Here is a 27262-nt window from a genome sequence, read left to right on the forward strand (position 1 = left end):
TTCACCAGCAACAAAGATTAAAACTGAAGGAGAAACACATAATTCTCAAGTTCATCTTGACAACACATGCACAAGTTCCAGTACCTAGAACTACTACTACTGTAATGTAGTGCATTCTGTGAGTTCACACAAAGTCCAAGCATACACCAATTCAAAATACGGTATGAAGACATGATATTCATGAGGTACAGGGTTGAAGAAGGGGTTTGACATTCACCAGTTGTTGACAGGGATTACTGTTTACTTTCTCTACTTTATATTTTTACCTAATTAACAATGTATTAATATGTAAATAAGTATTTTTTCATTTATGGGTATGGGGGTGTACACACGTCTATACTGGTAGAATTACAAATATTCATATGCTTGACTTATTTAAATGTAAAAAGATAGCAGGACAAGTTGATGAACATATATATATAATATTAATATTATATTTATATTTGTAAGGCAAAGACAATTGGTATTATATATATGTATAATACATTTGGACTGGTTTATACTTGTAAGTCATGGATAATTGGTAAATTATACTAAGGGTTATGCTAAGATAGGTTGTTATAAGATTTATATTTGGTAATAACTATCAAACATATACATGGGTTATTTTTGTGTGGCAAAGTTAAAAGGTAATAACAATGGTATACTTAGAAAAGTTTTGGTTTTATCTATATAAGGAAGCGGTTTCATTTTACTCAGCGACTTAAGGAGAAGTAATGGGATTTAGTAAGTTTTCACTTCCTCCCACTCCTTTTCAAATGTGTAAATCAAAGTAACTATACACTGACAATTGGTTTTCATTATGCTTGTCATTATTTGTAAATATTACTTTCTTTCTTGTAATGCTTGTTTGTATGTTAATGTCTTTTATGCACGTTCGAAATAAATATGGATATCTGTGTGATGTGTATGTATTTCTTATGTTTATATTGTTATACTTCTGTGTGTCTGATAGCACCTTGGGGTTGTGAGAAAGTGCAATTTCATTCCCATGTAGGCCTACTCTGTATGTGGAAATGACAATAAAGTTGAACCTGACTTGACTTAACTGAAATAAATGTAGTACAGTATGAGGTAAACATGAATTTGAGGAATACAGTATATAAAAAAGGAGCTCTCAAGTATGGCACAAGGTCTATACCTCAGTATATCACTCGAGTAAATGTACTACTGTAGTCACATCCCACTCTGAAACTGCCAAATTAAATAACTTGGATTCCATCTGTGTAATTTCTGGGCTCGTGAACATTTGGGATCTTGCAAAGAGCCCACAGCAGGGAAAGGTTGAGAAATCCTGCCTAAAAAGTCCCTGCATCTTCACTTACCACCCACACACCAGCTCACATTAATCTCTGTGGAGAGAGTGGTGCAATAATTGATGGAGGAAACGTGGAGATACAGAGCAGGTTATCAAACAGCAGGCACGAGTTAAAGAAGACATGGTGATATGTCCTCCATTGTAGTTATAAAAGCTACAGAATAAAAGTTTGGCTGACTTTGCTATCATGTTCTGTGTGTGTGTTTGTGTGTGTGTGGGTGGGTGTGTGTGTGTGTGGGTGTGTGGGGGGGTCGGTGGACAAACGCTGACTGACAGAGAGGCAGGAGGAGAGAGGGCTCGCGCTCCCTCCCACCGCTCGTGCGCACCGACTGTGACTGCGCTCCCTCTCTCCTACATTCAAACATGGCGAAACTCTTTGCCATTATACCACCACCATCACCCTCATCCTCCTCCACTCCATCGCTACCGTCACCACCACCACCACCACTACCCTCATCACATTATCATTATCTCCGGTAGCGTGATGACCCGGGAGGATGGAGAAGTTGTCGGCGAGCCTGTCGGAGATCACTTGGAGCCCGTTGGCGCTGCCGTTGGACGCGGTGGTCAGCAAGTTCCGTCTGCCCACTCTGGTCCGTCTGGCCCACGGTAAGAGACTACCTGTACCGGGTGCCTCGACCTTCGGTGCGACCGTTAAAAACTTTTCCGCTGCTGTAGTCTTTTGACAAGTGTTAGCTAGCCAACGTTAACGTTCCCTCGTCGTTTGACATCACTGGAGTTAAAGTAACCATGAGTGTAAGGATGAGAAATGACGATAAATAGGGGTTTCCGGCCAGGAAACGGGAAAAAGTCAAACTTTCATCGAAGAAAGTGTTTTTTAAAGATTTTTTTTTATGAGTATAACGACGTTAGGCTGTAAGAACAAGTGTAGCAATTTACTCAAGAATCTCAACGGTGTCAAGGCTGGCAGGAAAAGTTGCCACTTCCGCTTAGGGTTTTCAGAATAAATCCTTTGACCGTTAATATGGAAAAATCTTTTTGAGTTAAATTAGCATTTTAAATATTAGAAAAAATATAAATGTAAATATATAAATAAGGTATCAGTGTCTCAGAGTGCAACCTTGGCAATAATCTTGACAAAACAGCCTTTATTAGCAAAACAAATTGCAATATTGTGTTTCAGTCATAACAGTAGAATTAGTAGTCATCATAATAGTATTATTTGTGAGCAAGAATTTAAAATAATTCAAAATGTGTACAAAATGGTTGTGTCTTTTAAAAGAAAAATGGACAAACAAGTGATAGGCTAGTTGGCTTTCTACACTTATCTTAATGGTGTCTCTCTAATTAAAGGTTGTTACCCAATTTTTACATTACCACTTGTTCATGGCTGATAAAGTGGAAGTCCAACACCTAGAATTCCTGGACATTGTTTCCCTTAAACTCCTGTAAACGTTCACACAGGATTATCATGTTTCCCAACACGTAAGGCTGGTGATGTTTTATACCAAGTGACACTTAGAGTTAAGACATTTTGTTGTTTATGAGCCTGCGCCACTTTATAATCTTGACTGACAGGTTTTGTAGTTGTAGAAGTAGATGTTGCTCAGTTTCGTTTTGAATTGAAATAGCTATACAGTGTATGCACGAGTCAAAGTTTCTTCGAAAGTGAGCTGTGCTCTCAAACCACAAAGACTCAAATTAAACTCCAAACTGAATCATTTTGTATTTTGACAGCATAGACAACGAAACAAGTTTGTTACGCTCCATCAATCATTTGTGTTGGACAGTATTGACATTATTTTTAGGCAAAATGTTGGAGAAACCACTATAATACCTGGGGGGCAAAGTATGCGATCGGAAATTGACGTTTCAGTGACTGGGCGCATTTGGTGCTTTTATTTTGAAACCCATGCCGCTGTATTTCCGTTAGTATCCTGGCTTCATCTCGCGACCTTGATGCATTTATTCATTTATTCTTGGACACCGACTTTTCCAGTTCACACCAACATGCAGACATTCATAATGGACTCATTGAGAAACATTTGTGTTCACTTTTCCATTTATTTGTTTCATGTTTTGCCGCCAACATGATTGTGTGCCTCAGCAGCTTCTGTGTCTTTACTTTGGGAACGGTCGATGGGTGTCATGGCCAAAGTTGTTCCAGTCCAGCGAGGCCCGGAAAGCCACAAAGTGTCTGTTGTGCTGCTGAAGTGCTGCTCAATTCTTTTCATATGTAAATGCTGTAATCTGTCGGTGAATGTGGTGAATACTAACGAGCAGCGACGAGAAGGAAAACCTTCCAACTTTCCCCCGTGGACAAAAGCGCGCACCCGAGGCGTGTCATGGTCCCCGAAAATTACGCACCTTAGGCGGCGCGCGTGTGCAGTGTGTGTGTGCAGAGAGACACACAGAGAGAGCACCCGTAGGTGTTTATTAACTGCACTGTAGTTACCCCACAGATGCATGCTTGTTTGCACAACCAGCCAACCCAGATGGTGGTTAGTTATTTACAACATGGCATGATGTCAGCCTTCTCTATTTTATATTAACAACAAACAAAAACAATGTTTTCTCTGCAGGGGGAGACTGTGGTTTAGTGCTATGAGAATGTGGAGGTGTATTTCACTGTGACAGGGGCTATAACATGAATGCTCCAGGTTGCATGCTGTTAAATTCAATACTTGCCTACAAATAAAGTATAGCCACAATGAAGTACATTGGGCTATGGAAATGCAGTTCTCAATCTCCATGTGAATATAATAAATGTAACACAAGTTACATGAAAGCTTTTCTCATGTAACAAATGGAATTAGCTGTGGTTGTAACCAGTAGTGGAGAATTAATAGTAGATTTAATCATACTGTAAACATACTTGGTACTTAAGTGTAACTTTGAGGTACTTATACTCTAATCCTATTTTATATTATTTTGTACCTCTACTTCATTGCATATCAGAAGACTTTTTTGTACTTTTTCCATTATATTCATTTGAGAGCTACATTTTGCACATTTCAGATTGTATTAACAGAATATATAAGGAGTTTAGAATATACAATCCAATGTAAATTACCTAACTGAAAGTAAAGTAGGCCTACTTAAAGGTATACTGTGGAGAAATTGTTGGTTACTGTTTCTTGACAATATCACCAGTGAAACTCAAAGGGAAAGCTTAACTCCAATTTGATCTCGTTTGCTGTATTTGTGTTTTTTAGGCACACTGTTTGCAATTTTCGTAGCTTACTCTTTGATGCATGCTGCTTACGATCTGGCCAGACTGTATAATAAAGATGGACGACTTGACAGCTACCCAAAAGTGAAGCCAAAATATCTTGATTGCCCCCTGGTGGCTGGCTGCAGTATACGTCATAGGAGCACATGAGACATGGGCCAAAAAAAAAGAAGAAAAAAAAAAATCAAAGTACACATCAATACATTTTTTTCCAAAGGTTGTTTCTGTCATTTAAAGCCCGGTCTGACTCCGAAGTCATCGAAATCCGGCACCTGGGCAGCGACTTGCAGTGTCCGAAACCAACAAAAAAAGGCGCCCTTAAACGTTATGACATGCAGCCGGTTGCAGTTATAGTTTAACGGCACCTGGCAGCATCGGGGAAACACAGTGGGACAATGACGAAAGTTAAGGCGGCGAAAGTCCGACTGGGGCAGGCCAGAGGGGTGGTAGATCCATCAAACAACGACTTTTACCCTAGAGAGCTGTGTTTGCGTCCCGCAAGTTTCTAAAGCCAAACCCTGTTCTTTTTTCCTAAACCCAACCACGTCTGTTTGCTGTTGAAGGAAAAAAAAAAACCCATCAATTTGCGGTGTTGTTCCGACGTAGTGTGTTTAAGAGACTGTATGTAAATGTTAAATTTCCTGTGGAAACAGAAGTGTATTTTGAAAGAAGACAATGCATGCAACAGGCAGAACTTGACACGCCGTCCCAGAATGTCAACAACCAATGCATCCAGGGAACCTTGCACGTTGTATGTGGACGTGGAAAGTCCATGACCAAACGTCAATATGTGACCAGGTCGGAGTGAGAATGTGTTGTCATTTAAGGTAGCACTTATCACACTGACATATGTTCAAGTTTTCATTTTTCTTTAAAGTTTGGTTATAACTACTTATGAGGTTAACGTCATGATTGACAGCTGTGCGGGCCAATCGACTGCACATGATCAATGGCACTGCTCACAACTGGTCCGACGGCGTGAACTCGGTGCTGCGCATTTTGCTACTAAGCAGCCCTGGCTCCAAATGATGTTTCCAGGGCAACAAGTTGGTGGCCATATCCAGGATGTTTTAGCTTCGTTTTTGTACAGTGGGAGGAAGTGGAGATGCATTGTCCATCTTTATATACAGCTACTTGTCTGGCACCTGGTCACTACCTTTTTATATAGTTCTGAGCTCACCTGTTCGCTGTGTCCAGGAATGTCCCTAATGTAGAAGAAAAAGAAGGAAAAAAGAAATACAGGCAGAGCACAGAGTGTCTGCAGATAAATACACCACCACATACTTCTAGTGGGTTAGTAGTGATGATTGAGAGAGATAACTTTTGTTTGTGTCTGCACTTTTTTTTTGGAAAGTCCTTCATAGTATACCTTTAAAATGAGCTAGCAGCTACGACATTAAAATATTACCATAATACTTCATATATATGCTTTACACTATACCCCTTTGAAAGGAGCCATACTGCATGAGGAATACTTTCACTTTTGATACTTAACAGCCTACGTACTTTTTCCTGATAGTCGTGTTTCGTTTGTGGTACCTCCTGAAATCTTGACAGCAACATCTGTGAGTCATCCAGAGAAACCATGTTTATGAAAAGTGGCCTTATGAGTGTGTGCAATTTTTGCTTTGAACTCAAACAAGAAACAAGTCGCCTACATTTATCTCAGCGGTGGTAAAACCAAACAGACCTACAATCCAAATTATCTGCATGACTCAATAACCACAGGAATAAGAGTGAAAATGTGTCACTCTGTGATTTGGGTGAACTGACCCTTTAACATGCAGCCAAACCACTGAAATGTCATCTCGTCTGTCCCGAGTTTGCATTCAGCTATCCATCAACATGACTGTTAGATTAAAGGCTTTGGTAGTAACTGCCCTCTTTCAGCAACAAGAACAAAAAGATGTGCATCCATGTGATCTGTGTGTGAGAGAGTGGGAGGGAGCTGTGTGTGTGTGATGTGATTGAATTGTACCACTGTGCTATCTGCAGAAATCAATGCTGTGGTGCTACATGATGGATCTAGTGAAAGCCAGAGAGCAGTGTGTATGTATGGGGGCTGCTGTGTAATAGTGGGTTGCCACTTGCATGACGGGATCCTGATGAGTAGGTTCTGGGTGGTGAACCATCACTGATAGTGGTAATTATGGACACTGAGCCCTGAATGTATGTGTGTGTTTGTGTGTAGGGAGTGTTTTAGTGTTTTCCACTGCTGAACTAGTGTAAACTAGAAATTAAAAACCTATTGTTTCAGAAAGACTATTTGTTTATTCTTAATCCATTTCTGTGTATTCATGTGTGTGTTCCAGGTGAATGTGTGGAGGGGCTGTCAGAGGAGGATGTGGTGCTGTTACACTCCTGTCGTCAGTGGACCACAGTGACTGCCCACAGCTTAGAGGAGGGGCACTACGTTATTGGACCCAAGATAGACATCCCTCTGCAATACCAGGGTGAGCCCATGCACCTACACACACACACACACACACTGCATGTCCACACAAGCATGCCCAAAAATGTCTAAACAATCAGTTAAACTTGCGTCCTCAACCTAAAAATATCAATTTCTCCCTAAATTGCTCAAGTGCCCTGGGGGGGAAGTAAATTTCACCGACATTTTTGTCACAAGGTCAACATTTTCCACTTGCTCTATTTTTGTTGGGACAAATGTCTCTTTGTGCTACGAGACAACTGCGATAGACACAGTAACATTAGACTGATGAACTGATAGTGGTAAGTAATGTCTGATGGGTTGAAATGTCCTCGCTTTAAAAATAGGGTTGGTCAACATGCTTTAAAGATACATTCTCAAGATGAAATACAGTAAGTTTATGATTAATTATTCAAGTTCAAGTTCAGATTCAAGTTAATCTTATCAACCGTGAACCTAGCTGATATGGATTTGTCATAGTCCAGCTCAATTATAACAGGAAGTAACACATATTCACAATGGATATAACACATGACCAAAACATAAACTCCCAGAATCAACCCAGCTGGCTGCCAACGTCATTGATATTTGGTTGAATTTAGGTTGTGACAATGGGTGACCACAATTCAATGTCATGACATCATCTAATGGCATTGTCAATTTGATGTAGAATACTAATGACAGATGACGTTGATATTTTGTTGGCTTTAAGTCGTGTTGTCAAGTAAACAAAATCCAACATTTTCCAAACGTCTTATGCCGACGTCATCCTGACGTAGAAAATGCCATTTAGTTGTAAGGTATAGACGGGCTTGGACTAGCCATTGGGCAATTCCGACAAACGCCAGATAGGCCAGCCTACCTTGTGGGCCACAAGCCTGCTACCTGCAACGTTGGAAAAAAAATTGTAGGCAAAAAAAAAAAACAAATAAAAAGACCGTCTGGCTGCAGCAGCACTTGATATTGGAACTGCCCATCTGATTAAGGGTTATAGAGTCCCAAAATTTTCAATACACTACCAATACTGGAATGTAGGTGCAGTGGTACTGGCCGAACGACATCACCCATTTAACCATTGTACCACCATGCCATCATCCATCCTTCATTCCATCCAACATCTTGCTGATATCAAACTGATATCCAGTCCCAGCTGGAGAGAGATGAGTTTCACATAATCGTCGCAATTGTGATTTAAAGGCCCAGTGTGTAGGATTTAGGGGCATCTACAGGCAGAAATGGTATATGACATTCATAACTACGTTTTCATTTGTTTATTATCACTTGAAACTTAAAATTGTTATATTTTATTACCTTAGACTGAACTGTTTATATTGACATACGGGACGGGTCCTTTGCCACTGGCACTATATAAAGCCATTTGCATTTCACATTGGTCTCTGTGGTTCTCCTACATGTTTGGCACAAGGGAGAAGCTTCAGTTCTACAACCTCGCCGCAAATGCCACTAAATCCTACACACTGGACCTTTAAACTGTTATTTGAATGGTGAAATGCTACATTTGCATTGCATATTGCAAGGTCGTGGGTTCAAGCTTCACTAAAGTTGTCTGGAACCTTTCTTTGTCGAGTTTGCATGTTCTGTCCATGTGACTGTCTTCTGGTTACTTCTTCCCAAAATGCATGCATGTCAGGCATGCATAACCCCTTAACTTGTTTGAGTCTTTATCTTGACCCAGTCCATGTAAACTTTGTTCCAACGTACAGAACATTGAAATTTTCAGTGATATCCTAAAGTTAACAAAGTTATGCTTTATTCCAGACTCAGTCTTAGCTTCAAAGAAGACCTGGTTTGCTACTTTAGATGAACAAAAGGGGAAAATGGGTTGATGAAATAATTTCACTACAATACAGGTAGATGCAAAAACAGATTTTGGGGGAAATTGTTACAATCATATAGTCAAACCTGAATACATGATACATTTTCAACATGTATTGTAAATTGTTACATTTAATGATATATAATAATGGTACATAAAATCAGACCCTAAGTTCAAATCCTAATGTACAGACAAATACACATTCATTCACACATTCAACCCGCTTCAGGAGACCGGACCTTCCCTGACTCCTCCTGTCCATTGACCTGTCGTCTTCCTGCTGAATGAATCTAGTCAGTATGACCTCACCGGAGCTCCATCCCCACAATCCCATTGTTCAGACTGTCCGACCAGTCACATTATTCACTGTGTAACTGGATCCTAATGACTCCTCTTCATTGTTTCCTCCAGCAATGGAGTGCTGATGTCACCTCACACTACTGCCGCCTCTTGGGCTCCTTTTCGGAAGAATGAAGGAACACTTGGGTGGGAGGGAGTGTGTTGAGATCATTGTCATTTTAGACATCTCGTCATTTCACATCGGAAGTGTGAGACCGCCAATATTGGGAATATTAGCAGTTAGTATTGGGAAGTAAACAACTCAAGGGTTTTCTCAAAGGGGTGTTTTCAGCAATTTAGTATCACTTGCATGAAGAGAAACACATTGCAAGAGACAAGTGAATTATCCCTGTTCCATTCTCATCACAAAGAAAGAGAAAAATAGTAATTATATCATGAATGAGACCCAGTGAGTTTCCTCCTAAATAGTGCTCGTGTCCACTCCAGAAAACAAAGACCTATACAGACAGATAATAAGGGATAAGGGGCTAATGCTAACTACACAATACACAAACTAATCGGACCCCCAAATTTGATGCTAACACTAGCTGTTGCTGCTAGCCTGGTTTGGTGACCAACATATAAGTACATATCAGCTACAGTGCCATCCTCATCATATCAAAGCTGCCAAGCGATAAGTGGGGCTGGGCGATATGGCAAAAAATATTCTTACGATATTTTTCCCATACTGATCGATATCGGCATTTATCACGATATATAACTTGCTGCGAGTTTGAAAAGTATCACAAGAATGTCTGACACCTGAAGAAACCTAATGATTTTCCAGCTTCCCATGGGACTCGTTGTACACCACTCGTACCTGCAGTCAAGCACTTTAATTAATTTCTTGAACCTGTTTTTCTCCACGGTGCTCATGAGAATCATGACTTTGGCAAGAAAGTACGACACTGCATCTGTTATATCTCTGCTCCTTCTTGAAATGAGGAAACTACTGATTGCTGTTTTGGTGCAGCCCCGGTAACGCTGCCCAGAACAGCAGAAGTGCTAGGCAGTTGAGCAACACTTGTTGATGGACTTACTGCAGTTTTAGCCCAGATTTTCATGCTCTCGGTGTAGTCCCTGGGGTGCTTCCTTTTCAGATGATGGAAAAGATTTGTGTGTTTCCCGTCCTGGTTAACACTGACTGACGACATATTTTGCAGACCGTATTTGTCCATGCGTTGCCACCTTTCAAGTAGCCAAACCACTTCCAAATTATTGATGTTGTGTAACCTTTTTTAATCCACAATTTCGTCTGTTTTTGAGGACGTAACGTAAGCTTTTCTTCAGCTTTACAGCCGCTTTGCTCCTCACTTCCACATGTTTTATGTCCATGCTTATGTCTCTTATTTCTTTATTCCTCCTCTCCTCGGCACACTCACCTCAACACAAACTTCCAACACTGCAGATTGACTGACAGCTGTCTGTATAATCATCATCGACATACATTTTATTGCGATCCCGTTTTGAGATCGTTTTATCGCCCAGCCATAGCAATAGGCCATATATTGTCCTTTTTTTTTTTTGAGAGGTAGTCGTCACGGTGTTTGTTGTACAATATTGAATGCTGAGAAACCAAACTGATAAGACGTTCCCTCATTTTGGCACCAAGCCAGCTATGACCTGGAGGTATGACATCAGTTGGCACAACGGACAAAGTACGACATCGGTGTTTTGTTGCCCAGAGGAATGATCTGCAGGGGTGTGCAAGCATTTATAAAACCCCACAAAATTAGCTTTTATAACTCTCCCTGCATATTTTTCAGACAAAAATCTATGTATGATGTGAAACATATTCAAGCCTGATTTCGACCGTGAATGGGTCGCCCCCAACTAATTTTAGAATCTGGCTGAATTCGTGCCAGTTTAGTTGTTTGACATTTAGTTTCAGGGGGGTAAGGAACTAGGGTCCACACAGTGTTAGCCCAGCTCTGAGGATACAAATTATCAACGGCAAATTAATGCATACATTTCATTTCTGAACCACCAGACATCTTTCTCTGTTGTAAACCATTTTAACGACGCATTCCGGTATATGCATTTAAATTTATGCATACTTTAAGGACCACCTTCGTGTCTCTTTAAATATGACAGGTGAGTTGTTGTTGAATCAGAGGCCACCGCCAGTGATGAGCTAACGTCTGTGTGATGACTTCATACAGGAAGTCTAAATAAGCTTAGGAGGAGAGCAATATAGGTTTCCCCATGGGGACTGACAACAGGATGCTCCCTCCTTGTTATTCTCTCTCTCTCTCTCTGTCTGGATCCTCCTCTGTTCATCAGTAAAAGAGGCAAGGATGACTGAAGGGTAGAGGACAGAAAAGCGGAATCAGTGGGTTTCAGGGAAGCAAGTGGCGCCACGGCCACACTTGTAACGTGGAACTGATGGCCAAAGCCTTGTGTGTGGGGATTTAAAAGCCGGTGATTCAGTTTTTATTTCTTTGAGCGACACTTTCTCACAGACTAATAGCTTGTTGCACCTCAGTTCTGTTGATAACATTTGGAGTGTCCTTTCTTTGGGAAGGGTGGTGGCAGGTTGTGCTGAAAAGTAGCACTTGCTGGTATTGTTCAGTGGGTGGAAGCTCCTTATCCTGGGGGCTCTGTTTGAATTGGAAGGTGGGGGGTGGAGGAGAAAGAGGGGAACAGAAACGGAGGGAGGTGCTGGCGAGGAGGATGGTGGAGTTTGGTATTCTGCTCTGCCTCTCAGACAAAAAAACTTTCTCATGTCTCGTTCCCTCACAAACACACACACAAGCACTTTGACTCTTAGGGAAACGAGGACCATTGGAGGGATGTAGTAATTAAATTCAATCTAATAAACTATGAAGACGAAAGGATAATGGGACTTTAATAAGGCTGAACTGGAGCCTTTTGTACATTCCTCAAATAGTTCCTACAGCATCAGAAAGTGGCCCAAACCAAAAAAACAGGCAGTTTTAAGAACACAAACACAGTTACTGGACTGAAACACTGGAGATCATGAGTGTGAAAGATTTACAGATGGAGGAGGGGATGAGCAAGGAAAAGAGAGGGTGAACGTGTGTGAGTGTATGTGTGAGTGTCTCCATGGTGATGTGTCTCTGCTCTGCGTGAGAATGGGGGCCCTTTATTGGTTGCTATGCCAACCCCGTCGGCTGTCGATTGGCAGAGAACTGGTGCCAGGTCACAGGTCACGGAGGTGTCTTTGTATTCTTCTCGTCCAAACAGTGTCTACTGCGGATGTGTGTTTGTGTGTGTTTGAGGATCTGTAGGGAGTCACAAAGAGAAAAGAAAGACAGAACAAAAAACAACTTTTCACCTCCTTTTCACTCCCTTTCTGTCTTATTCCACTCCTTTCTCCTCTTTCCTTGCCCTTGCTCATTCCTTCCTCTCCCTTTCCCACTTCCTCTGTCCATCTTTGTACCTCCCATCGTGCATCTCCTTCACCCTTCTCCTCTCTTCCCCCTGTCCCTTTTCCATCCTCTCTATAGGAAAGTTCAAGTTGTTGGATGAAGACCGAGACGTCAGGGATCCGGTCCAGTATTTTTCCAGTGTGGAGGAAGTTGCTGGAGTCTTCCCCGATCGAGTCTTTGTCATGGAGACAATCACCTTTAGTGTCAAGGTTAGAGTAACATGAGAATGTCACAATTAAAGCTTCTGTCATGCAATATCATGTCCACATGTCCATACATGTGTATGCTGCAGGTGGTTTCAGGGGAGTTCAGTGAGGACAGTGAGCCATACAGCTTCACTCTGCAGGCTGGAGATGAGCTGTCACTCATGGGGAAGGCGGAGCTCCTCTGTGCCACGCCCTCTAAGGAAAAGACAGGACTGAGCGCGCTCTTGAGACGCCTGGGAAAGACTCCTAGAAGTGCGTAAGGCCAAACTGTCAAGTTTTATGTTTTATGGAGTTTAGTCACAGTGATTATTCATGTGCTCCAGTAAAGGGGAATCAGTGACATCATTGGCAGTACTGTATGGGTTGAGCAGTTCATTTCTGCTTGGAAATGGATCTATATTCAGTGTTTCTCACAGGATTAGATTCTATTTATGGTAGCAGCTAACCATAAGGGTGGGGGTGGGGGGTCCAGCACTCGATGACTGATCATGGAAAGCCCACACTCATCAGCAACTTTCAGGATGCTTTCAGACCTAGAGTTGTCTTGCTTTGGTCTGAATCAGGGACTAATTTTGTTACAAAGTCGCATAATTGCGTGAGTTGGTTCGTGTTCTCACGGCAGCATTTACAAGCAGACAAGATAAAATGCCTTGTGTGAGAAAGCTGCTCTTGATTGGTCAGAATTTCCATGCGGGAAAAATCCAGTAAGTAAACAAAACACTGAAGAAGAGTACACTTGCAAGATAAGTGTGACACTTTCTAATGTGGGATAACTACGCAGGTTGATTTTAGCGCTGGTCATCATGTACTATATTTTTGTCATTGTTCATTTTAGTCAAACCATACAGTTTGAAAACGAGGCGCGGCTCCAACTAGAAAACAATGTTTTGATGCACTGGATGTGCTGTATGTGCATATTAAGGCAGTACAGGAGGAGGTGCACATTAATAATCCTCCAGGACTGTAACATGCTCATGTTTAACCCAAACAATATGTAACGCGGCTGCAGTTGGTTCGGATTGAGGTCGAAACACGTTCTCACCACAAACAAACCGCACCAACTTTTGTTTGTAACCAGACCAAGACCACCCCCTCAAGAAGGTCTTGATCCGCTTGTTTTGGTGCGCACCTAAGTGCGATTGCTGTGTTCACACCTGCCCAAACGAACTGCACTTAGGGGGCAAACAAACTGGAGTTCAACTGAACCGACAGGGCAGGTGTGAAATCACCCTCAGTTGCTGCTGTTTAACAGGTTAGATGCAGAGATGAAGGACCGTCTCTGGAGTCGTTCTCCTCCGGGCAAGTTTTTTTTCCTAGGATGGCAACGTCCGTATTTTTCGTACAAAAATCTCACATGTTTAAAAATAAATACAACCTTACCTTGTGTCTATCACTTGCACACTGACTGCTAAACTTTAGTCCATCATTCAAGTTTTTGGAAAACTTTGTGTCCATCAAAAGCCTAAAGAGTTGTTTGACCAAGATGCAGTGAAGAAAATATGGCATAACCTGCAGGCTACATGCATCTGCAACAAGAGAGAGCGATGGGGCACACAGTATCATTTCCTCACTCAGGTAGCCTACTTTCAAGATCAGATTGCAATATTCACGTGGATGATAATGACAAGGAAGAGGATTTAATAGAGAATGAGGACCGCAGACAGACAGAGAAAATGACAGTGTGGAGACAGAGAGGTAGGACAGCTTAGCCCCTACAGGTAACCGCAGTACTAAATACAAGATGCAGACAGAGAGTGACGATAGCCAGGGAAGTGCACTCAGTGGAGAGAACCAAGGGATGAAATTTGTCTTTTCATTTTGTCTCACATTGCAAACTTAAGCAACGAATAGAACAATAAAACAGATTGGACTCAGTGTGCAAGGTTTCTGTCCTTACTGACTTTTGTCGGATGACAGACTAAAAAACGCATTTGCAAAATGCAGACTTGGTGGGCAAAAGACTACTTCAACATTCATAGACTAATCCTGACCAATCTTACTCCTCTAAACCAAACTAATGCAACCAACAAAGGCAACGAGCACTAGCCAGTCAGAAAGAGTAGGGTGGGTCATGCCTTTGCCACCCTAGGAAAAAATATGGCAGCCAGTTAGCACAAGCTAACACAGTGACAGTGGCTGATATCTGACACAAGCCATAAACGGTCCCAACAAATTCAGACCGACACGACACAACTTTTCTCTGTAGTGAATCCCGTTAATGACCATTAGGTAACGTTAGCCGTGTCATGCTTACAGTAATTTTAGCCCTGTCACTGTTTAGTCAGTGGACTCTCACACACTGTTCCCAGCGTGGAGCTCACTCATACTCCCGCAGCAATAGTCTTCTAGCAGGCAGCAGGGAGGTGGAGGGACCACAGGGTCATCATTCTCAGTACACCACACTACCAAACTACAAACTCTGTTCAATATTTGTTCATAACCCAGATCAGAGCGTCTGTTTTCAGGCATGAATGTGGAGCAATTTCATTTAACAGAAGACCAATGTGAGCGTAACTAATCCACCTTTCTGTCTCTGCCTCTTCAGGTAAAACTCCCTGCTTGGTCTGTATGAACCATCGCACCAATCAGAGCGTCAGCCTCCCCTTTGGTTGCCGTGGACGCTTTTGCACTCGCTCCCCTTTGGAGCAGGGCATGCTGGGAGGGGAGCACACGGTACGCAGCATCATTGAGAGGGTGCGCCTCCCTGTCAATGTGTCTGTGCCTTCACGACCACCACGAAACCCCTATGACCGCCATGCGGTCCGAGAGGGCCACCGCTACAAGCTGCTCAACATTGTCAGCAAGACAGTGGTGCTCTGCATGGTACTCCGCCGACAGGAAGTCTCCCCCTCCCACTTCCTGCTGCTGCGCTGCATGCCTCGGTTTAACGTGGCTGAGGCCTCCGTCCACACGGCGGCGCTGGAGAGCCTTTTATTGCGACATGCATTTGACCCAGATGCCTACTCTCGCGCTGTGAGAGAAACCCGGCCAGAGCTGGAGTGTATGACAGAGGAGTGTGTGAGCCCGCGGCGCTCTCGTATGTGTGTGTCGGGTCAGGACTCATTAGCACCGGCACTGCAGCGCCTTTCCATGTGTGGATATGGGGGTGGGGTTTCGGACAGCCTATCACAGCGCTGCAGGGACTCTCTTGGAGAGCAGCTGGGGGAGGGACCAGGTGAGGAGCGGGAGTATGTGACTCCTGAGTGGACTGAGGCTGAAATGAGGACCAGTGAGGAAATCCCTTACGAGGAACTCTGGACCAATCAGAACGCAGAGGGCTTGGGGAAGGAGCCAAACCTCATCTCCTTTCATTCATCTTCCTCACTGGATGGTTCTCTTGGTACCGTGGTGACAAGAGTGTCTACCCCACCACCTGTACCTCCAAAATCTGATGCTGTGAGTTTCAGTCTTTACCTCCTGGCCTTCTTTTCGTCCTTCTGTGTCTCATCCCTTTTATCCGTCCACAGCAGCATCCGGTTGTTAAAAGTCAGGATGCCTGGTTTGAATTATTCATACATTACAGCTTTTAAACCTCAGCGGCCACATTCACACACTCACACAAACTCACACTGACTTCCTGGAAAGGCTGCTATACACTCACAGGCCATATGCTGACAGCACATGAATACATATTACCAAGGATGCAGCAGGTACATGTGTGTTGCATGCTGGAATACAGTTATTCAATAAATAGAACAGTCAGTTCAGTCCTGTGGTAGAGTATAACTCTGATGGAGCCTGTGGTCTAAAGAATGACCAAATTGTTATTGATTTCATGATAAATGATGGTCACATAGCAACAGTGTAACCATTTCTGATGATTAGAATAGACAACAAAGGTTGTGAATAAACTTGAATAAATGGTTAGCATTGTCGCCTCACAGCAAGAGGGTCCCTGGTTGGAATCCCTGGGTGAGGAAGCCCTTCTTTGCGGCGTTTGCATGCTCTACCCGTGTCAGTGTAGGTTTTCTCTGGGTACTCCGGCTTCCTCCCACAGTCCAAAGACATGCAGGTTAATTGGTGACTCTAAATTGTCCGTAGGTGTGAATGTGAGTGTGAATGGTTGTCTGTCTCTATTTGTCAGCCCTGCGATAGTCTGGTGACCTGTCCAGATTGTACCCTGCCTCTCTGTCAATAACCAGCTGGGAAGATGAATGCATGAAAGAAAGAATGAATATATACATACATGTACAGTACAGGCCAAAAGTTTGGACACACCTTCTCATTCAATGCGTTTTCTTTATTTTCATGACTATTTACATTGTAGATTCTCACTGAAGGCATCAAAACTATGAATGAACACATGTGGAGTTATGTACTTAACAAAAAAAGGTGAAATAACTGAAAACATGTTTTATATTCTAGTTTCTTCAAAATAGCCACCCTTTGCTCTGATTACTGCTTTGCACACTCTTGGCATTCTCTCCATGAGCTTCAAGAGGTAGTCACCTGAAATGGTTTCCACTTCACAGGTGTGCCTTATCAGGGTTAATTAGTGGAATTTCTTGCTTTATCAATGGGGTTGGGACCATCAGTTGTGTTGTGCAGAAGTCAGGTTAATACACAGCCGACAGCCCTACTGGACAACTGTTAAAATTCATATTATGGCAAGAACCAATCAGCTAACTAAAGAAAAACGAGTGGCCATCAATACTTTAAGAAATGAAGGTCAGTCAGTCCGGAAAATTGCAAAAACTTTAAATGTGTCCCCAAGTGGAGTTGCAAAAACCATCAAGCGCTACAACGAAACTGGCACACATGAGGACCGACCCAGGAAAGGAAGACCAAGAGTCACCTCTGCTTCTGAGGATAAGTTCATCCGAGTCACCAGCCTCAGAAATGGCAAGTTAACAGCAGCTCAGATCAGAGACCAGATGAATGCCACACAGAGTTCTAGCAGCAGACCCATCTCTAGAACAACTGTTAAGAGGAGACTGCGCCAATCAGGCCTTCATGGTCGAATAGCTGCTAGGAAACCACTGCTAAGGAGAGGCAACAAGCAGAAGAGATTTGTTTGGGCCAAGAAACACAAGGAATGGACATTAGACCAGTGGAAATCTGTGCTTTGGTCTGATGAGTCCAAATTTGAGATCTTTGGTTCCAACCGCCGTGTCTTTGTGAGACGCAGAAAAGGTGAACGGATGGATTCCACATGCCTGGTTCCCACTGTGAAGCATGGAGGAGGAGGTGTGATGGTGTGGGGGTGTTTTGCTGGTGACACTGTTGGGGATTTATTCAAAATTGAAGGCACACTGAACCAGCATGGCTACCACAGCATCCTGCAGCGACATGCCATCCCATCCGGTTTGCGTTTAGTTGGACGATCATTTATTTTTCAACAGGACAATGACCCCAAACACACCTCCAGGCTGTGTAAGGGCTATTTAACCAAGACGGAGAGTGATGGAGTGCTGCGGCAGATGACCTGGCCTCCACAGTCACCGGACCTGAACCCAATCGAGATGGTTTGGGGTGAGCTGGACTGCAGAGTGAAGGCAAAGGGGCCAACAAGTGCTAAACACCTCTGGGAACTCCTTCAAGACTGTTGGAAAACCATTTCAGGTGACTACCTCTTGAAGCTCATGGAGAGAATGCCAAGAGTGTGCAAAGCAGTAATCAGAGCAAAGGGTGGCTATTTTGAAGAAACTAGAATATAAAACATGTTTTCAGTTATTTCACCTTTTTTTGTTAAGTACATAACTCCACATGTGTTCATTCATAGTTTTGATGCCTTCAGTGAGAATCTATAATGTAAATAGTCATGAAAATAAAGAAAACGCATTGAATGAGAAGGTGTGTCCAAACTTTTGGCCTGTACTGTATGTGTGAAGCACTAACTACTGTATGACAAGAGAGACAGAAATTCTGCTCAACAAATGACTTAAACGTCGAATGTAGTTTTAAAATTATTGTTGATTATTTTTCTTTTGATTGAATAATTGTTTAAGCATGAAGTTCTTTCTGCAGTTCTTTCAAACCCTCCTTTTTCCTGTGTTCCACTAGCTTCTCAACTCAATGTGTTTTCTCATGGAGGGCTCAGTTATTGGTTCATCTGTCAGGGTTTCTCAAAGAAAAGCTAAAACATGTTCCTGAGGTTTCCTTTCTATATTTTAAGCTAAACAGGTACCTGGATAGAACGTTTGAGCATGTTAGACAATAAGACATAACACTGAAAAATGTATCCTCATACAGTGGTTTGCATGATATCTACTGAATTGGCCTCCATAGATGGTGTTATATATTTAACGTAAAGTTAGTTTTTGTTTAGAAATGTAATGTTGTGTATGTTAAGTTTAAGAAAAGAAACATGGTGACAACAAACACAGCCACAGTCCTGTGTTTTGTGACCCAACCACCACCCCAACCTGTGTCCTTATGCAGACTACTGGCCTCCTTGCTGTTTCGTGCGTTATACATAAATTACAAGCATGTGATTACATTGAATATATGAATTGTGATGCATAACTTTACAGAGGTATACATACAGTGCATGAGAATACTGAACAACTAAAGCTCCCATGATCCTCCAAAACACTAGTCGGCGGTGGGGTTTCTGTCAAGTGCTATAAAGTTTAGTTGATTCAGAACACACCTAAAACACACATTAAACATGGTTTAATAGCGACAGTTTTAAACACAAATACACAAATCACTATACTTCACAGGATTCACAGACAAAGCACTTGTCTTTTGCTTGCCTCATTTTCCCCACAGATACAACATGCTAATGTTTTCAGCACAAGCCTATGGCATTTTAAATTGTATAAATTAGCCTAGCAACTAGTGGACTTTTCCTCTACTTCTACAACAGCAACATTTAACAAAGGTAACGGCACACAATTTGGCTCCATTACAACTCACAAGGTTCACTGACAACGCAACTGTCTTATACTAAACACGTTTTCCAAACAAATACAACATGCTAACGTTATTAGCACAAGCCTATGGCATTTTACACTGCAAAAATTAGCCTAGGGACAAGCAGAGATTTCCTCTACTCACATGAAGCCAGGATAGATCACACACAAGACTTAAAATGCTATTTTGGGGAGGCTTTATTGTCTTCACAATTTATTGTTTCTTATCTGTGAAATTTAAGTAAATAAAAGTTTCCTTTCCACTGAGGGAAATGGTTTCAGCTTACTAAACGGTCCACGTTGCCACGACATATAGCTACATTTCTGGGGAGGTGCACGTCAGGCTACACCATAAGTACAGCGCTGATTCGACACAAAAGTATAAATCCCACATAAGGGAGCAGTGATAAACTGTGAGAGGGGACACAACTTTGTCACTTTATAGGGGAGAGGCATGTGAATCGCTAGTTTAAAAGTTAATGTTACCATAAAACATAAAATGTATCACTTCCTGTAACATTTTTCTCCACTACAAACTTTTGCAACCAGACATTACCAATTTAGAACTGTCAAAGAGTGGGCTTTCATGAAAACGTGGTCGTGACACTATCACTTGCTGATAAAAAAGAGGCATATTTATTTTATTCAACATATATGGGAAGGTTGTGGAATATTCCTTTCACAGTGTTTAAGTGGAACACAATGTCTTTGTAATTTTGTTTTGACTACTTTTAGCTCAGGGTTGTATATTCGCTGACAAAGCTCAGTCTAAACATTATACTATCTATTACATGTTTCATGCGTTTCATGTTAAACTGAAGTCCCTTGTGTTCTTGTATAAGATGACCAACACTTGCATGATACCATCTCTAAAACAAATATTTTTTAAATCAAAAATGGTGTGTCACGCTGGAAACAAGGTTGTCTTCGTAGCTGAGCTATTCTTTTTTTGAAGTTAAGAGGTGGTTGCCCAGTGTTGGTGTTCACATGTTAGTGTATATGGCGTCTGTTTGTAAGGGGGAAATTATCACGCTTTGTTTTGCTTAATTAACTTTTATCTTACAAAGTGATGGCAGCTAGAAGCAGTACAGAGAGTGTGTGTGGGTGATATCTGCTGTACAGCTGGATTATACCCTGTCACACCAGTGTTTCTTCATTCCCCGATATTAAGCCTGCCAAGACACTGTGTGTGTGTGTGTGTGTGTGTGTGTGTGTGTGTGTGTGTGTGAGGGAGTTTGTTTGAGGTGTAAAGGTCATCAAGTTTGACATTTACCAAGCAGAACATTGAGACAAGCCAGCGCGCGCGCGCACACACACACACACACACACACACACACACACACACTCCCATAAAACCTCTTGAGAAGTCAACTTTAGGAGTTAACTTTTTATTTGCTGTTGTAGCTCTCATTTTTCTGTGTGTGTTTGTGTGTAGGTGAGAGAGGAGTGTCGCTACTTGATTGCCCCTCCAGTTCCCCCTCGCTGCTCTAAAGGAGGCTCCATCTCCAGTCCGGTCCCCAGCCCTCCGGTCCCGCCTCGCTTCCCCAAAACCTCCACCTCCCCTAGACCCAACCTTTCCTTCTACTCCTCTGGACTTCAGGACAGGTACAGTACAGTGTGAATGCTTACTTTTTACATGAGACAAATCCTTTTCACATTTATTTGGAATTATTAATGTAAATACTGGGAGGATTGGTGGCCTTTTTGGGCCTCGATAGTTTTACTTTGGATGTGCTTTTCAGTAGAAAACAGGGAGGCTCATGTTCCTCCAGCTCAAATTGAGCTAATGTCACCACCGTTTCCTAATCAAAGGATGCCACCAAAATCTCACCCTTCTCATCCTTCCTCTTTAAAGTAGATGATAAGTTATCCCGGACAAAAAGAAACTTTCTGCTGAGAAATTCGGAAAAAAATAACTATTGTTGTTAGAAAAAGGCCACCATTGGATTCCAAGGTAACACAATGACTTTGCCTATAACAATTGAAAGCTACATTACATCAGGTAAGAGTAAGTATCACATAGAAGAGTGCTCCACCAATTTAGCGTTGCACTTTTATAACATTGTCTAACTCAAGATGAACAAAACTGATGCAGCAGAGCCAGAGATATCACCTTTTTTATTCCACACTTTGTTCTTCCCCTTCCAAACCTGCTGCCTACATTACCAACAATGCAACTGGACCGCTGACACTTTGGTTAAAGATTCAGGTGTGGTATACTGGTAGTAGCTTAACTTCATCTGCTAATGATCATGTGATATAATGGAAATGCACCCACGGCTGGACAGGCTATCGAAACAAAGAACAGAGAAGCTCAGATCACAACACACACAGAGCAACCGTGACTTCTTTCTTTGCTCCGAACGTCCTTTCTCCCATAGAAACAGAATGAGAGTAGAATGGAAATTCAAATCAACATAGCAGGATGGTCAGGGCAGTGGCAGTTTATGTGGACTGTTGCCATTGCAACCATTGTAGCTGGCTAACCGCTGTATAAACTTAATGGTTGTTTAATAATAACTCCACTGAACAAAAATATAAACGCAACACTTTTGTTTTTGCTCCCATTTTTCATGAGCTGAACTCAAAGATCTAAAACATTTTCTATACACACAAAAGACCATTTCCCTCAAATACTGTTCACAAATCTGTCTAAATCTGTGTTAGTGAGCACTTCTCCTTTGCCGAGATAATCCATCCCACCTCACAGGTGTGGCATATCAAGATGCTGATTAGACAGCATGATTATTGCACAGGTGTGCCTTAGGCTGGCCACAATAAAAGGCCACTCTAAAATGTTCAGTTTTATCACACAGCACAATGCCACAGATGTCGCAAGTTTTGAGGGAGCGTGCAATTGGCATGCTGACTGCAGGAATGTCCACCAGAGCTGTTGCCTGTGAATTGAATGTTCATTTCTCTACCATAAGCCATCTCCAAAGGCATTTCAGACAATTTGGCAGTACATCCAACCGGCCTCACAACCGCAGACCACGTGTAACCACACCAGCCCAGGACCTCCACATCCAGCATGTTCACCTCCAAGATCGTCTGAGACCAGCCACCCGGACAGCTGCTGCAACAATCGGTTTGCATAACCAGCGAATTTCTGCATAAACTGTCAGAAACCATCTCAGGGAAGCTCATCTGCATGCTCGTCATCCTCATCGGGGTCTCGACCTGACTGCAGTTTGTTGTCGTAACCGACTTGAGTGGGCAAATGCTCACATTCGATGGCGTCTGTCACGTTGGAGAGGTGTTCTCTTCACGGATGAATCCCGGTTTTCACTGTTCAGAGCAGATGGCAGACAGCGTGTGTGGCGTCATGTGGGTGAGCGGTTTGCTAATGTCAACGTTGTGGATCGAGTGGCCCATGGTGGAGGTGGGGTTATGGTAGGAGCAGGCGTATGTTATGGACAACGAACACAGGTGCATTTTATTGATGGCATTTTGAATGCACAGAGATACCGTGACGAGATCCTGAGGCCCATTGTTGTGCCATTCATCCATGACCATCACCTCATGTTGCAGCATGATAATGCACGGCCCCATGTTGCAAGGATCTGTACACAATTCCTGGAAGCTGAAAACATCCCAGTTCTTGCATGGCCAGCATACTCACCGGACATGTCACCCATTGAGCATGTTTGGGATGTTCTGGATTGGCGTATATGACAGCGTGTTCCAGTTCCTGCCAATATCCAGCAACTTTGCACAGCCATTGAAGAGGAGTGGACCGACATTCCACAGGCCACAATCAACAACCTGATCAGCTCTATGCAAAGGAGATGTGTTGCACTGCGTGAGGCAAATGGTGGTCAGACCAGATACTGACTGGTTTTCTGACCCCCCGAGACCCCCCCCAATAAAGCAAAACTGAACATTTCAGAGTGGCCTTTTATTGTGGCCAGCCTAAGGCACACCTGTGCAATATTCATGCTGTCTAATCAGCATCTTGATATGCCACACCTGTGAGGTGGGATGGATTATCTCGGCAAAGGAAAAGTGCTCACGAACACAGATTTAGACAGATTTGTGAACAATATTTGTGAGAAATGGTCTTTTGTGTGTTTAGAAAATGTTTTAGATCTTTGAGTTCAGCTCATGAAAAATGGGAGCAAAAACAAAAGTGTTTTGTTTATATTTTTGTTCAGTGTAGATACCAGACGGCATCTATTTAGTTCAGTGGAATCGCTCGCCTGGTGCATGTGTCAAAAAGTTTCCAGCTTTAGGGTTTACTTACGAGGTTTGCGACCAACTGAATATCTGCGGTAGTGTTTCTCCTGCTGGTGGCTCAGGCCTCAAGTTCCTCCTAGGCTCATAGACTTTACATTGTGATGACATCACAGATTTTTTAAATCGCTTTCGTCAGCTAAAGCAACATTTTATAAATAAAAAACCTCCAAGGATCATAAAGTCACAATAGAAAGAGTCATAATTGACCTTGTTTGCAGTTCAAGATGTCCTGTCAACAGTTTCACAGATGTCTCTTTTACAATGGTGGCCTATGGGGAAAATGCTTTTTGGACCACCAGGATTTTTTTGCTGCAATACCACAAGTGGCCACTGGGAAAATTAGAAGCAGGGTGAAGCATACTTGGGAGCCTGATAAACTTCCATTTTCACAAACTGACTTGCAGCCAGTTGCAAATTCACCGAGGTGAGGTTTTGCAGTAACAACCAAATGAGCAGTATCGTGGTAGTACTGTATGAAGCATGTAGAAGCATCTTTTGTGCACTGTCTCCATTGCCTTGCTGCTAGAGAGGAATTGAGGATTGCTGGATTTACGTTACAGCATTACCCAGTCAGAAAAGGGACTCGCTAGAGTATGTTTGCCAGTTTCAGTTGGGAGATGTGTTTACAAGACTTTACTACCTTTGAACATATCTAACATAACAAAATAAATAAAGTTAAGTCCTTTGTCCTTGTTAAACATTGAAAAACACAACTATACGCCAATATAAGTTTCTCTCTTTCACCAAACTAAGACTAACGTTCGCCTGTTTGCCTTGTTAACTCTTCATAAAACACGGTTCATTCAAACTCAACAGAGACAACACCATCTTGTTAAGCATCTGCCTTTCTGCTGTTCCAACAATGACCAACTCTAGTTCGGTTGAACTAAACACCAAGTTAGATGCAAAAACATGCAGATCTACATGCTGTCTATCCTCATGATCTCTGCCTCTCAGCTGTCCATTTAGCAGTGGCTTTCACTCGATCTTCTGAGGCATTTTTCCAAAAATATGCAGTTCATGGCAACAAAAGAAACAGGGTAATACAGTAAATATATAATATTTTAAAAGTAACAGATTACTTATTTGGAAACAACTAAATAACTGATTACTTGAATTACAAAACTAAAACATGACGTTACCCATTACAAAAAAAGTCATCTAAGTTCTGACTTTGTAACATGTTACTCCCAGCACTGCCAATTATAAATACATCCTACATCCTTTGCAAAGATGTCAATGCTGCTGATCACTTAAAAGACAGCAGTAGGACAAAACAGAGTTCTTGAACTAGTAGTAAGTATGACACACTATACAGTCTCAGTGTGTTATCACCATAATAGCGATCAACATTTTCCGATAAAATAGTCAAATGACCACGGCAAACTGTTGTTTCTATTTATTATATTTCTGTGATTAGTCCACTATATCTCTACATTGCTAATACTTGTTTGCTGCTTCACTAATGTTCTGAATGTTGTATATAGCACCTTTAAGGGACCTTGAGATGAAATGACTTGTTGATATATGATTATTAAGACTATAAACGTTACACCAATAAAATGTATATGATTTGAGTTCTTCACATGGAATAGTTATACCGACTGATACTAGAAGCTAATGTCGCTTTCTCCCGCTCTGTCCCAGCTGCTCGCCCTCCCCAGATGCTTCCCTCTACTGTTACCCATGCTCCTGGGCGGACTGCCCGGCCCCTAACCCTGCCAGTCCTGAGCCAGTCTCCGCCACCCCTGCAGACAGCACGGCCACTCCTCAGCCAGCACAGGCCACCTGGGCAGAGCCGTGGGTAGATTCCTTCACTTCCTCCGGACCTCGACTGAGGCCGCCACCGCCACAGAGTCGATTTGCCCCCTTCGGAGCTTTGAACCCCTTCAACCGCCAGTCCCCCTGTCCCTCACCCGAGCCCACTGCCAATCCCACGACAGATTCCTCCAGAGGTGCAGAGGGTGGTGGGACATCCACGGGGGTCACTGAAGGGTTGTCCCAGCCCCCTGACCCTACCTGGCGACCCCCTGCTGACCTATCTGTGCTGTCATTGGAGGAGGTGTCAGCCTGCCTACGGTTCATCGGCCTATCAGAGGCAGCGGTGGCTGTGTTCCAGAGGGAGCGAATTGACGGCAGCCTCCTGGTGCAGCTGACCGAGGACATCTTGTCACATGACTTCCACCTGAGCCGACTCCATGTCACCAAGATCACACAATTCATACAGGGCTGGAGGCCCAAGATTTAACACACACACAAACACACACAGTCCTTACAATGTGCCTGTTGGCTACTGAGCCATCCTGAATGTGCCTTCCACTGTGACCAAGTGGCTGCTGAGCCCCACTGACTGAGGCTGAGACTTTGCAGAAGGAAACCACGCCACCCTGTGGTCACACTATAGAACTGACACTTGACTCGCTCTCATGCCAGGAGTCTCTGACAGACTGACTGCATTTTTCCTGTGTGAATCACAGACTGGGACTAGTTTACTAACAAATGGCGACGTCAGAGAGCTACATGATGAAAGTGCCCAGTTTCACTTTGTCCTTGGGGCAGATATTCAACCATAATACACCGTCATGCTTCGAGACAGCTAAAGGTTTTAAACCCTGCATGGATTTGTGTGACCTTCATGATGTGGTCCCACATAAAATGCCTTCATTCTACATAAAAAATTAAGGGGTTTAATATGAGTTTTGGAAATATAAAGGGATTCACAGCTTCTATTGCCGACCAGTAGAACAACACAGATGTAACACTGAACCTGTTTTCTACCTGAGTCTCTGGCACAGCCTTCTTCATCTGCTCTTCTTCATCTGTGCTTGAGCTTCAGTGGCCTGTAATTGGCATAAATGACAATTATTAGAAGATAAGAAAAGGCTAGTTGTTTAAAGCTAAATGAAAAAAGAAAACTGCAGAAAGCATGAAAGTCAGACGCTCCAATGAAGTCATTAGTGAGTTTCTGGTACTGATCAATGATTCACTGAACCATCTCTTAATGTACAGTATTCTGTATCAAGGCCATTTTGTGCTTTGGGAGAGTGACATTTTTTTTAAATTAACATTCCCTTTAAGAGTAACACGAGGTCTCCTTCTGTCTGTAGTCAGATACACAGATGTGTTGCCATGCTATGATAGAATTTTTCGACTGCCTCAGAAATAGTGTTCTCAAAATGTACCTCAGATCACTTGTTCAGATATGCTTGATTTAGCCATGCATAATAATAAATGAAATTACACTAAGTAATATGTTCACATGTGTTTACTTCTTCATTACACACCACTAGACTAATACTAGGTCAATAAAGCATAAGAAATATCTGAAAATATGAGGAAAGAGAGTGAACGTGAGACTGATATTGTGGACCCACAGAATGTTTTCTTTTTTATACCCAAATGAGCTTTAATCTATTGTACTGTTCTAAGTTCTGAAACAGAAAATATTCCCAT

General features: G+C 42.5%; 1 protein-coding gene across 1 annotated transcript; it reads left to right on the forward strand.

Annotated features, from left to right (window-relative positions):
• The first annotated feature begins 1599 nt into the window (after nucleotides 1-1599).
• Nucleotides 1600-27055, forward strand: gareml (GRB2 associated, regulator of MAPK1-like). The gene is made up of 7 exons (XM_033647869.2): nucleotides 1600-1927; nucleotides 6824-6964; nucleotides 12589-12719; nucleotides 12803-12968; nucleotides 15262-16112; nucleotides 21009-21178; nucleotides 25457-27055. The coding sequence occupies exons 1-7, from the start codon at nucleotides 1816-1818 to the stop codon at nucleotides 26055-26057; spliced, it is 2172 nt and encodes a 723-aa protein (XP_033503760.1). The 5' UTR covers nucleotides 1600-1815; the 3' UTR covers nucleotides 26058-27055.
• The last annotated feature ends 207 nt before the right edge of the window (nucleotides 27056-27262 follow it).

This window comes from Epinephelus lanceolatus, chromosome 13 (assembly GCF_041903045.1).
Source record: "Epinephelus lanceolatus isolate andai-2023 chromosome 13, ASM4190304v1, whole genome shotgun sequence".
Lineage (NCBI taxonomy): Eukaryota > Metazoa > Chordata > Actinopteri > Perciformes > Serranidae > Epinephelus > Epinephelus lanceolatus.